This window comes from Argentina anserina, chromosome 5, assembly GCF_933775445.1.
Source record: "Argentina anserina chromosome 5, drPotAnse1.1, whole genome shotgun sequence".
In the NCBI taxonomy this organism is placed as follows: domain Eukaryota; kingdom Viridiplantae; phylum Streptophyta; class Magnoliopsida; order Rosales; family Rosaceae; genus Argentina; species Argentina anserina.
In genome coordinates this window covers 27,339,953-27,352,560 of record NC_065876.1, presented here as the reverse complement: position 1 = coordinate 27,352,560, position 12,608 = coordinate 27,339,953, and the positions used below count along the sequence as shown (strand labels likewise).

The following is a 12,608-nucleotide window of genomic DNA, read 5'->3' as shown; positions in this document are numbered from 1 at the left end:
ATTCACTCAATCCTCACCACAAACAGAAGAAGGAAACCCTCAGTAATACTCCGTGTAAGCTCTTCGAGCCTACTAATCCTCACCTACAGCATTATCCTCTACACTATCGTTTTGGTGCACAGGGATTGTAAACACAAACCTGGTAAGCTTTGCAGCTCGTATGAGTAAACCAATATTATAACATACATAATATACAAAGGAAATATAACATATAACATTTTAAGACATGTGTACTCATGAGATAAAATGTTGGTTACCCAATATTATTTAAAAATATGTGTACTCATGAGACACTGGGCAACCCATATGTTACCAAGTATCATTTAAAAACATGGGTACTCATGAGACCTAGGCAACCCATCTGTTACCCCTCATGCAATATACTGATCATAACCAACACCCGGCCAATGCTTGGTTCCGATTTAATGCCTACAACGTCCGAATACCAAAAAACGTTTTAACAAGACTCAATGTTAAAACCACGTACAATATAACAATCCATTGATGTTTATGTACTTACAACCAAGCGACTTTTGTATAACAATCTATATATAGTCACTGTAATGATCCATTATACCAAAAGGTACGTTATCTCCCTTCCGGGCCTATTCGCCACAATTAATCGAAAACAATACAATCTCATAATTTAAATAAAAACCGTAACATTATATAATATAGAAACCCATATATATGTATCGTATTTAAAAATTTTGTACACATACACAACCCACTATATTACATAGATGTAACAGTTCACTCTTTTTAAGAAATCATAAATATGAATCACCGCCAAGTATAGACTTGTCATAGTGAGATTTACTCACCTTATTTCATCCGTGCAACTTCTACGACACCGAACGTGATTCGCTCACTTGTTTCATCGATCACCAAAGAGCATAACAAAGTGCTTAAAAACGACCCGTAAACCAACATGTGATTATTAATTACAGTAAAACACTGTTCACGAAAACATTGTTCACACAAACACTATTTTTTCGGTCACCTAATAGCATAACAAAGTAGTCACACATGGGGCTCACTAGCCGCCCAAGCTGTCGCGCGTGACCTCACTTGCAGCCCCTAAAACCCAGCAATTTCCTTCCTACACTGTCCTAAGCCTATTACTTAGTCCATGCCGCCCTCATATGCTCCCACGTGCCGCCCTAGACGGTGGCACACGCGCCACCACCATCTCCGCCCAAACTTCATCAAATCAACAATCTTCCAACAACAAAAACGTAGATCATAAGGTGGAGATCGTAACCATACCTGCAGTTCACTCCAAGTCGGCCGGAAACCGCCGGAATCACCACTGTAAGATCTCAGATCGATAGTTGTTTTGAGAATAAGAGTGTATGGATAGCTTGAGTGTGAGTGTGAGTGTGCTTAATAATTACAAATATCCTTCTGCTTTATAAATCTGGTGTGGAGTACATTTTTCAAGTAAGTTTGTATTTTAATTATGAGTAGTTAAACATCTATAGTTGTTTACCTAAGAGGAAGGATCTAAGTTTTTATATTTGTATTTATGTTGAATAAATAAACTTTATCTAGTGCTCTAAAATCGGTCGCAAAAATATTTAGTTTTACTTGAAATTTTCTAGCATTGCATATGAGCATTTGTATTTTTCATCTGTGTTTATTATGCTTTATTTTGAACTCAGTTTTTACTTTCTAGGGCAGCAGCCGCCAAAAGTAACCGTTTAGACAAGAATGTCATTTAGGTGAAAATTATTGACATGTTGAAGGATAGTTCTGAGGAAAACAAAGATAGGTTCATAATAGAGTAGTAATAAATTTTTACTATCTAGATTTTACACTTTTTTATTGTTTACTGTTTATTGTACATAACTACCGTTCATAGTCACTATTCACGCTGCATTGTATGCAGCGCTGTATTATAGAATTTTCATGTTGTACACTGGATAAAATATAGCATCAATTGTCCAACAACAAAAAATATAAAATTACATTGTGCACACAAGAATGTGGTAGAAAATTTCCTTATTCAAATTTTTGCAAGACATATGACAATATGATGCTAGATATAGACATTGTTTAATCTGAGATTCAGAGACTGTATATTTTGCCCTTCTGGACTATACTCTACGAATGGAAGACTTTTATGTACATTTTATTTTTGGCCAGTAAGAATTTGCACCCAAGATGCTTTACTACTATAAAGGCAACACTCAAAATATTATCAAAAAACGAATTTCAAAATTAACCATCTATCACATAATTCTCACAAACAAACATATGTGCTATTACGTAAAACTAAAACTACATGGAAAAAAAATAATGAAAGAAATTGCGTGTTCTGAAAAAAAAACATATTGAGCGGTTTGTTAGACGCGTTACGTTTCAAACAAAAAAAATGTTAATTATGTTTATGTATGGCTTTAGGTTGGATTGTCTTGTTGAGCCTGCTTTAATAATTTCATTATCAGAAGTAGAGATATTTTTTGAAGAAATTTAAATGACCTTTGTTTGGGACCGGGAGAAGCTCCCAGCTATGAGGAAAGACAATGAAATCTCGGAGCAACAGGGCAGCTCCCTCTCCACTTCTCCACCATAGCTGCTTGCGAATGAGTTAGGACTTGCACTTATTCATCAAATTCTCCTGTATTTACATTCCCGTTTCTCGTATCTCTTTGTAGAATTCGATTCAACTCAATACACTTCTAACGCCCAGATCATAGAACACGGGTCTGAATTCATATGGGGAATCAAATAAGATAGATAGATATATTGCAATGTTGTGTATATATGTACTTGCTTAGTTGGTCCTCATTGAACTAACATAGTGATGGGTCAAAACTTACTGCCAAAAGAAACCCCTGAAATGTAGATATTGTATTTGATATAAACACAGAAGTACATAAATCACTATATATATGGTATAAACAAAGATCATCTGTTTGTACTCTGACGAGCCATATGGAAAGAAAATGGACAAATCAGTTGGTAATGATTGATTTAAGTGTAATGTCTTGCTGTCGGTAGGAGTATGTATTCGGGGATGATAGCACTTGAGAAACCATTTGCATTGTTGGTCTTGACTGTGGATGGGAATGTCTGCACTGGATTGCTAGTCTTGCAATGGTTATCAGTTCATCTTCCACATCAGCTGTCGGAGGGGGAAGACGTTGGTCCAACAAATCAATCAACGACGTGTTTTCATTTGCGGAAGGATTCGGAATTGAGGAGACCAAGTCACCCAGTTGCATCCCCATTAGGACTTCTAGTGCCAGCACTCCAAAGCTATAAACATCACATTTCTCAGTTACCTTCATTGTGAAAGCAAGCTCTGCAAAAAGAAAACAAACATAAGTCGGTTGATATTAAGCTATGTAGCACCGACACCGACACCGACACTGCGACACCGACACGGCGCGACACGGCAAATCTAAAAAACATAGATCCCGACACGGCGTCGACACGGCAATTTATATAAAATTTAATATATTTATTAATGTATAAAAAAATATATAATACATGAAATAATGTCAAATTAAAGTTTCAAGTTCATTCCATTGCATAACAATTCAAAACAAATAAATCTAAGAAAAGAAGAAAGGGAAAACAATGGGACTGAAACAAAATTTGGGTTTTTTTCTGTTTAGTTTTCATTTTTCTATTTTTTATAATCTAAAATGATGACATGACATATCAGAATTATGATGTGGCGTGTCGGTCAAAATGTCGGGGAAGTGTCAAAAAAGTCAATATTGATGACACGCCACGTGGAGTGTCGGACACGGTGTCGGGAAGTGTCGGGCCGTGTCGGAGTGTCGGGAAGTGTCGGACACTTCGACACTCCAACCTTAGAAGTGTCGGTGCTACATAGATATTAAGACTTAAATGAGAATTTAGAAAAAGAAACAGCTAGTTAGTTTACCTGGGGCTATGTATCCGTATGTTCCTGCAGGGGCTGTCCAATTTGATGAGTCTGGATATAAAAGCTTGGCAGTGCCAAAGTCCGCAACACAGGGCTCATAGTCATCATTCAGCAAAATGTTGTTGCTTGATATGTCTCGATGCACAATAGGTAGCACACAATCATGATGCATATACGATAAAGCGTGAGCCACGCCCTTGACTATGTTCACTCTTATACTCCAGTTCAGTTTCTTTGCTTCTAATTCTTTGCTCAAGTTTGCAGAGAGGCTTCCCTTTTCTAGATATTCGTACACCAAAAAGGAGTGATGCACATTTGAACAAAAGCCAAGAAGTTTCACAATGTTTCTGTGTCGTATCTCCAGTAGTGCCCTTATCTCATTCAGAAACTCCTGAGATGCCTCCTCACTATCATGTAATGGATAGACTTTCTTCACCGCAACTATGCTGCCAGATGGTAGCTTTGCCTTGTAGACGGTTCCATATCCACCCTTCCCAATGCAATATGCAGTGCCAAAACTGTCCGTTGCCTCCATGATTTCTGCATACATGTTTCTTCCATCGAAATTGGCTATTGCAAAGACTTCATAATTCTGCACATAGCTCGCTTCAGCGTGTTGGTATTTCTGTCTCCTGCTTCTTCTTCTTCTTCTTATCAAGGCAATTCCTAGTAAAGCAAGTAAAAGTACTCCCAGAATAGGGAAAACAATTAAAAACACTAGCTTTCTATCCTTGTTTGAGGTACTTTTATTTCCTGAAGATGGATTGCAGGGTTGCAGTCCTACAACATTGCCGCATAATCCATTGTTGCCTTCTAAGGAAGCGTTTTGAAATGCTTTGCTGTCAGGAATGGCACCCTGCAACTGATTGTAGGACATGTCAATGTTCAACAAGCCAGGCATTTGAGCAAAAGATGTTGGAATGATTCCGGAAAGATTGTTATGGGATAGATTCAGATCCTCCAAGCTCTGCAGCCTGCTCATTGCTGATGGTATGTTACCTTCCAGTGAGTTATGACTTAAATCTAGCTGGGACATTTGAAACAAGTTTCCCAACTGTATTGGAATTTGCTGAGTGAACCTGTTATTGCTCAGATTCAAGTAGATTAGTCTGGACATTTCACCTACAAAGCTTGGAATTGACTCGTTGATTTTGTTGGTGGACAGGTCTATGTATTCAAGATCAGTCAGAGATGCAAATGTGGACGGTATAGGACCAGAAAGTTGATTATCATCCAACTTTAGGTTCACCAAACTTAGCCTCCCAAGATCTTCTGGAATCACACCAACTATATAATTGGAAGAGAGATCAAGCACCTGAAGTTGAGTTGCATTGCCAATCCCTGTTGGTATACTTCCAGTAAGGTTGTTACCAGCAATTAGCAGGCTTGTTAACTTTGGGCATTGTCCCCAACTTTGTGAGATTTCACCATACAACTTATTGTTGCTTAGATTTATATAATCAAGATTTGGATACACACCAAAGTCTTGAGATACATTGCCAGTCAGCAGGTTCCTTTCGAGACGTACTCTGTATAAGCTCTTGCAAGTTTTGAAGCTCACAGGGATTGGACCTATGAAGTCATTGTCGAATGCTGTGAAGTTTTGGAGCAATCCACCTCTGCATATGTTTTGGGGCAGATAACCAGAAAATTGGTTGGTATCCAATTGCACAATTGTCAGCTCAGTGAGATTTCCTATTTCTTGCGGGATAGAGCCGGAAAGTTGGTTGTCACGGAGGAACAAGCTAGCTAAATTGCTCAAGTTACCCAGTGAAGATGGAAGCGAGCCATTTAGTTGATTCTGACTCAATTGTAGATCCACCATAGATTTCAAGTTCCCTATTTCCTTGGGAATACTGCCAGAAAGTTTGTTTGTATAGAGATAAAGAAGGGTGAGGTTTGGCAGATCACCTATGGATGCCGGGATTGAACCAGAAAGATTGTTTGATTGAATGCTCAGTTGCACAAGGGACTTCATCTTTCCTATATCTGAATGGATAGAACCAGAAAGGTTGTTGTAGGCCAAGTACAAGACAGTTAGATTTTCCAAGTTTCCAAAACTTGGAGGGATAGGTCCTGTTAAATGGTTATCATCCAAGTACAATTCTACCAATTTCGATAGGTTTCCGATTTCTGGAGGAATGGCACCAGAAAGCTGATTTCCAAAGAGATACAAATTTGTCATGTTGGTAAAATTACCCAAGAAGGCTGGAATGGACCCTTCTAGGTTGTTAGTGTTGAGAGCAACCTCATAAAGAGATTTGAGCTGGCTCATTTCTTCAGGAATTGAGCCATTTAACTGGTTTCCGTTTAGGTGGAGGACTTGAAGATTTGTTAGGAGACCAATTTCTGTTGGTATGATCCCAGTTAACTGATTATAGGACACATCAAAGTAGATAAGTTTGGAGAGGGAACTAATCTGAGGTGGGATGGTGTCGAAAAGTTCATTAGCACTGAGGTCAACATATTCAAGATCAGGGAAGGACTGGAATGAGAGTTCATGCAGTGTACCTTTTATACCAGAATTAGTAAGGTTGTTCCGGTTGACACTTCTGGCAGCATTGCACGAAATACCGGTCCAAACATTACATGCACTTGATGAATTGGTGGCGTTACCGGGGAAAGAAGTCCACGAGGTGAGATTGTTATTCCCGGTTTGATTCAGAAAGCTGGATTTCCATTTGAGAAGGGCTTCTGCCTGCGTAGTGGAATCCGCATAAGCAAGTTTTGGTGATGAAACCAACTCAAGAAACAAGATAATGCAAGCTAGGGAGCATACATGATCAAAGTAAGTTGCAGGTTTCATGGCTTGCCTATACCGCAAAAAGGATTTTGATCAATGGTCTTGTTTGTAAAAACAATGCCCGTCTCATTCATCAGAGTTGGGAATTGAAACGTCTATGCAAGTCTGTCTCTTATCATTGTTTATTGACATTATGAGTGCTATGAAGGTGTGAAATCTAGAGTCTGTAATGGTCGGAATTTGGTCACTTTTGTCAAAGTCTTCGCCTATCTTTTTGAATGTAAACTACTGTTTTCATACTTTTATGATATTTGATAAACGAGGTTGGTTGAAGCCTCAAAGCTTGACGTACATCATTTTATAATGCCATATTGACTTTGATTGAACGTCACTCAAGTCTAAGTAGAAATTCTAGAAGAGAATGGGATAGTCATTTTTGGCCTTGATGCAAGACCTCAAGTCTTGTCACTTGTGTTGCTGATTTTGTAATTTGCCAACAACAATACAATCCCAGTTCCTTTACAAAATCTTTGTCGCACATTTCTACTCACTCTTCTTTGTGGAAAAAAAAAACAATAAGGGGAGGAGAATCCAATAATCCTCTTCTTGAAACCTCTCCCTGTAAAGACACAATTTGGTTTAGAAACAAATTCAAGCATGTCCTACATAGACGAGAAAGTTTGCAATAACCTTTGTCTAAGACATAGATAAACTTCTCAGAATGGTTTTAGTTAAACTTCCAAGTTTTGCAATAGCAGTTTTGAACCTCTCAAGAAAAAGGTCTCTTTCCCGACAGAACATCGTTGGGAAAATGTTGTTAGTCTTCTGTATAACACACAAATGACAAATTAGATTCCCCCACTTCACAGTTTGGAGAAGGTTGTGATTTGCTCAACTCACCAGTCTGCCATGATTTGCAGACCACCAGAACTCATCAAGGCTAGAATGAAAGACCCAACCTTTCAAACCAGAACTGGGTAAGCTTTCTCCTCATGCCCATATTCAGATTCAGTCATAGTTTTTCATATAAACTTGTTACTTTCTAGTAATAGCTATTGTAGGTAGAACTTTGTTAAAGATTGAGTCTTGGCTGTTCTTGTTATAGCACTCCTACGAAGATTGCATCTTTATATACTTGTACATGATCATTTCCATAAATGGGTATTGAATATTTGAATACAAAGTTGAGTTTTATACAATGGAGATTTGAATGTGTAATGAATGTGTAATGCATCATACATTAGAGCTATGGAGGATTGGCATTGTTATAATCTGGGAAATTTCATACATGGAAGGCCTTAACTGTGGGTTTTCGTGTAAGCATGGGGTTGCTAGTGTTAACTTCTTTCAGAACTTTACCCGTGGGAGGTTCGAGGCGAACATCCCACATAGGCTCCCACGTTGCGGCTTCCCTGGTTGCTGGTGATGAGGTTAACCCAACTAGATTGCTAGGATACTTCCCCTTCATCACTTCAAATGCAAACACGCCGAAGCTGTACACATCACATTTCGTGATTACTTTCATTGTGTAAGCCAGCTCTGCCAGAAAGGGTAAAATTGAGAACGAAGTATATAAAACTTATGTAGACAGAAAGAGAGACATATAAGATATTCATGCACTATTCACATTTGATACGAAGAATTAGGAGAAAAGATGATCAGAGAGCTTAGGTCAGGGTATTCTGATTTGTGTAATTTAGATGATAGTCTAACAACTTAACTTATCATCCTGAGTAGTAAGGAATCAGTACTGTTGTACATATTACCTGGTGCCATGTATCCAACTAGACGCTTAGCTGTCCAAAGTCTCAGATGCAAGCCTCATAGTCGGCATCTAGCAAGGGGGGGGGGGCACATCATTATGCATGTAGGATAAGCCATGGGCAACACCTTTAATGATTTTCGCCCTTTTACTCCAACCCAATTCGTAGCTTCTTCTTCATTGCACGAGTGAAAACAAGCTACCCGTTTCAAGGTACTCGTAAACCAATATAGAGTTCCTGGTATGTGAACAGAAACCAAGGAGCTTCGCATTGTTTCCATGACGAATCTCCGTCAATGCCCTTACCTCACTTAAAAACCCTTTTTCAAGCTCCCCTCACCATCACATGGACTGTGGAGTTTCTTTACAGCTACCACCTCTTCGGGGAAGCTTTGCTTTATAAACGCTTCCACATCCTCCCTTTTCAAAACAATAAGCAGCATCAAAATTCTCAGTTGCTTTTACGATTTCAATATACAATAATCTGCCATCAAAAAATTATATTGAAAGCGATTCAATTTCCTGGAGGTGGATGTCTGTTTGCTTGGTTTGTTGGCTTGTGTTTTTCTTTAGTAACATGAGGTCAGAATGTGCAGTTGTGTTTGATTTTGGAAGCTGGCTTTCCATTTTAAAAGAGCATTGGTTTCAGTAGAAGCAGAATCAGAGGTAAATATTGGTTTAGTGATCAAACGAACATACAGAATAAGGCAAGCTACTGTACATACCATATCATAAGCTGCAGAAGTTCTCATGGCTTTTGTTATGGTATACAATGTTGTGGCTTATGTGCTGCTTCATTTGTAATGCCATTATATTATTCTTGGGCCGTGCTTGTATTATGGTTGAAAATGGGAGAAGGCAGACTGAAGACTTTGGAATAATCCATGCACACTCGTGTCAAAGTCTTTCGGAAATATTTGTTCGTTTTCTTGTTTACTTAGAATTGGTATATCGACATTGTAGACAATGGATTTTCTCTCTGAAGTTTAAATGAGACTACCAAACCAGCCAGTTCAGATCATGAACTAGTGATAAAAGAGAACGGTATCTTTTAGCAGTGGGAACGATTTGGCTTTGTTTGTTCCGGAGTTTATTCTTCTGCTTCATTTTCTTTAGTGGCTGCTTAAACTTTCAAGCCATTTTATTTGACTATGTGATATTGTCTTTTGCTGAAAAACCAAGATGACAGAGACTTCTACCAAATATCTTGTACTGAAATAAGGCACTACTGGCTTTTGAAGAGGAGAAATCACATAATTACTCTACAACATAGTCAAGAATCCAAGTCCAAGTCTACAATATAAGTATATAACTAGAGATTTACCAGAACTACATGTATTTAGAAACTTTGCTAGATATATATGTTACATGTACAACTACATGTTTATATCCCAGATTACCAGTAGGTTGAATACAATTGAGTCTATACCAAGATTTACATCAGTTAATTGGTAGCTGCATACCTAGCCAATATACAAACAAGAAGCTAGTTCAGATTCTGCTCCTTGAATAATCGAAAATGGATTGAGCCTTGTACTTGTCCAAGTCTGTTTGAGATATCTACATTGCTATAATCTGAGAAACGTCATACATGGTAGGCCTGAACTGTGGATTTTGGATCTAAGCATGCGACTGCTAGCATTAAGACAGTAACAATTTCTTCCAGGATTTTACCGGCAGGAGGTTCGAGTCGGTTGTCCCACACATCTTCAGGCAAATTTCCTTCTCTGATTGCAGCTGGTGATAATAGAGACCGGATTAGATCACTAGGGTACTTCCCATTCATCACTTCAAGCGCCAACACTCCGAAGCTGTATACATCACATTTCTCAGTCACCTTCAATGTATAAGCAAGCTCTGCCAAAAAGGGTAAACAGTAGAAAGTTAAGAACTTAAGATATGCAGCAAACAATGATCTAGACACACTGGGACATGTTGGTTACAAAATCATTGATGGATTCATATGTGACATATAAAACATTCAAGTTACCTGGTGCTACATATCCGACTGTGACTGCGACAGCAGTCCAGTGAGATGCATCAAGCTCTAGCAGCTAAGCAGTACCAAAACATTAGGACTTCTAGTGCCATCACCTCGTTTAAGAATTCTTTCTCATAGCCCCTCCCACCTTCACGGTGAGAACTGTGGAGCTTCTTTACAGCTACCAATTCACTCAGATGGAAGCTTTGCCTTGTAAACGGTACCAGTGCTCCCCTTTCCGATGCAATCAGCATTGTTAAAATCTTCAGTTGCTTTTACAATTTCTTCATACAGTAACTTTCCTTCAAAAATTGACACTGAACGAAGTTCAAATTCTTTGGGGTGCATTGCCTCTTCATCTGTTTGTTGACATTTTCTTTTTCTTCTTCTACAAGTGAAAAAAAAATCCACAGAAAAGAAGTATAAGTAGTCCTACCACAGGTGGGATTACTAAGTACTTGACTTTGTTACCAATGTTTGATCCATGCTTCTTTTTGCCAAGAGTCTTGATGCAGGGCTGTAGACTTGTGGCCTTGCCACACAGACCTTGATTCCCTTGCAACGCTTCTACAGGAGCTTCTTCAAATGCTTTGTTTTCTGGAATCGGACCCCATAATCGATTGTATGATATGTCAACGAACTCCAAGCCACGAAGGTCAGATAAACTATGGGGAACAACACCGGAGAGATTGTGGGACAGATTCAGTGTCAAAAAACTTACCAGATCAGAGAACTGGTTTGGTATCTCTTCACTAAAAGAATTGTGACTCAAATCTAGCACAGACAGGTGCGTCAACTCACCCAACATAATTGGGATTTCATGGCTCAACTTGTTGCTCAAGTTCAGGTAGTGCAGCTTCACATGGTTCCCCAGACTACTAGGAATCGACTGGCTCAGGTTGTTTTCAGACAGGTCAAGAAACTCAAGGTCAGTCAGTGATCCAAGTTCCTGAGGTATGACACCAGAAAGTTGATTGTCATTCAGTATATGTTTCACCAAAGAGGTCTAGTTCCAAAGGGATTGTCCCAACCAAATGATTCGAAGAAAGATTAGGCACATGTGGTTTTGTCAAATTACCAACCTCCAGTGGTATAGAACCTGTTATGTTGTTACCTGCAATCTCAAGATCTGTTAGCGGCAGACTTGCCCCATTTCTCCGAAATTTCACCATAAAAATTATTGTCGCTTAGATTAATGTAATCCAAGTTTGGATACTCACCGAACTCTTCAGATATATTTCCAGTGAATTGGTTCCCATCTAGACGGATTCTAGACAAGGTCGTGCAGTTTCTCAAGCTTTCAGGCATTCGACCTATGAGACGATTTCTATTAGCTGTGAACTCTTCAAGCATTCCACCTTTGCAGAGATTCTGTGGTAGATGACCAGTCAAATTGTTTCTGGCAACTCTTAGCACAGTCAATTTCATAGGATCTCCTATAACTTGAGGAATGGAACCAGAGAGTTTATTATCACGGATGTACAGAACCAGTAACTTCCTCAAGTTACCAACTGACATGGGAATAGGACCAGTGAGTTGATTCTCAAATAAGTTTAGAACAAGAAGAGACTTCAACCTTCCAATATTTTCCGGAATTGAACCTGAAAGATTGTTCCGGTATAGGTCCAATATAATGAGGCGCCTCAGGTCACATATGGAATCCGGGATGGTACCAGATATATTGTTTGTGTTAAGGCTTAGCTTGCCAAGGGAAGCCAACTTCCCCATCTCCAAGGGAATGGAGCCAACAAATATGTTCTCAAACATGTACAGAACTTCAAGCTTTCTTAATGAGTTAATTCTATTATATAATACTTGATTATGCCTTTTTTTTTAGTTTTCACAAACTTTAACAATTAGAAAAGAGTAATAATACAGTGAATGTCATTGTGAAACTAAAAATTTGAATCTTACTCCAATGCAATATACTTGATCAGGGGGCGAAGAGATAGATCAATAGTTGTTAGTCTTTCTGATGTTGAATAAAAAAGAAGCGATCAAAAGGCCTCTTATCTACATAATTCCCTTATCTATCAAAATTTAGCCAATCTGGACCCCCAAAGATATTTATATTGCGGACCTTTTTTTTTTTACGGTGGCAATCATGCTGACTTGATACTTGGAAGGAGCCAGTCATGCGATCAAGAGAATAAAGACCATAAAAAACAAGTAAACAATATGGCACAAGATTAAGGCAGTTCTCACGATTTAATACATCCGC

The 12,608-nt window shown here is 38.7% G+C and overlaps 3 protein-coding genes across 3 annotated transcripts; all 3 read right to left on the bottom strand.

Moving 5' to 3' along the window:
• Positions 1 to 2,481: 2,481 nt before the first annotated feature.
• LOC126793886 (MDIS1-interacting receptor like kinase 2-like) lies at positions 2,482 to 5,052 on the bottom strand. The gene is made up of 2 exons (XM_050520516.1): positions 3,902 to 5,052; positions 2,482 to 3,310 (listed from the first exon to the last, which is right to left on the bottom strand). Exons 1-2 carry the CDS (start codon positions 5,016 to 5,018, stop codon positions 2,961 to 2,963), a joined length of 1,467 nt encoding a protein of 488 aa, XP_050376473.1. The 5' UTR covers positions 5,019 to 5,052; the 3' UTR covers positions 2,482 to 2,960.
• On the bottom strand, positions 5,024 to 6,707 carry LOC126795872 (MDIS1-interacting receptor like kinase 2-like). Its single transcript, XM_050522605.1, has 2 exons — positions 5,151 to 6,707; positions 5,024 to 5,068 (listed from the first exon to the last, which is right to left on the bottom strand). Exons 1-2 carry the CDS (start codon positions 6,705 to 6,707, stop codon positions 5,024 to 5,026), a joined length of 1,602 nt encoding a protein of 533 aa, XP_050378562.1.
• Positions 6,708 to 9,751: 3,044 nt separating this feature from the next.
• On the bottom strand, positions 9,752 to 12,172 carry LOC126793365 (MDIS1-interacting receptor like kinase 2-like). Its single transcript, XM_050519862.1, has 4 exons — positions 11,608 to 12,172; positions 11,470 to 11,501; positions 10,397 to 11,336; positions 9,752 to 10,263 (listed from the first exon to the last, which is right to left on the bottom strand). Exons 1-3 carry the CDS (start codon positions 12,152 to 12,154, stop codon positions 10,776 to 10,778), a joined length of 1,140 nt encoding a protein of 379 aa, XP_050375819.1. The 5' UTR covers positions 12,155 to 12,172; the 3' UTR covers positions 9,752 to 10,263; positions 10,397 to 10,775.
• Between the last annotated feature and the right edge of the window lie 436 nt (positions 12,173 to 12,608).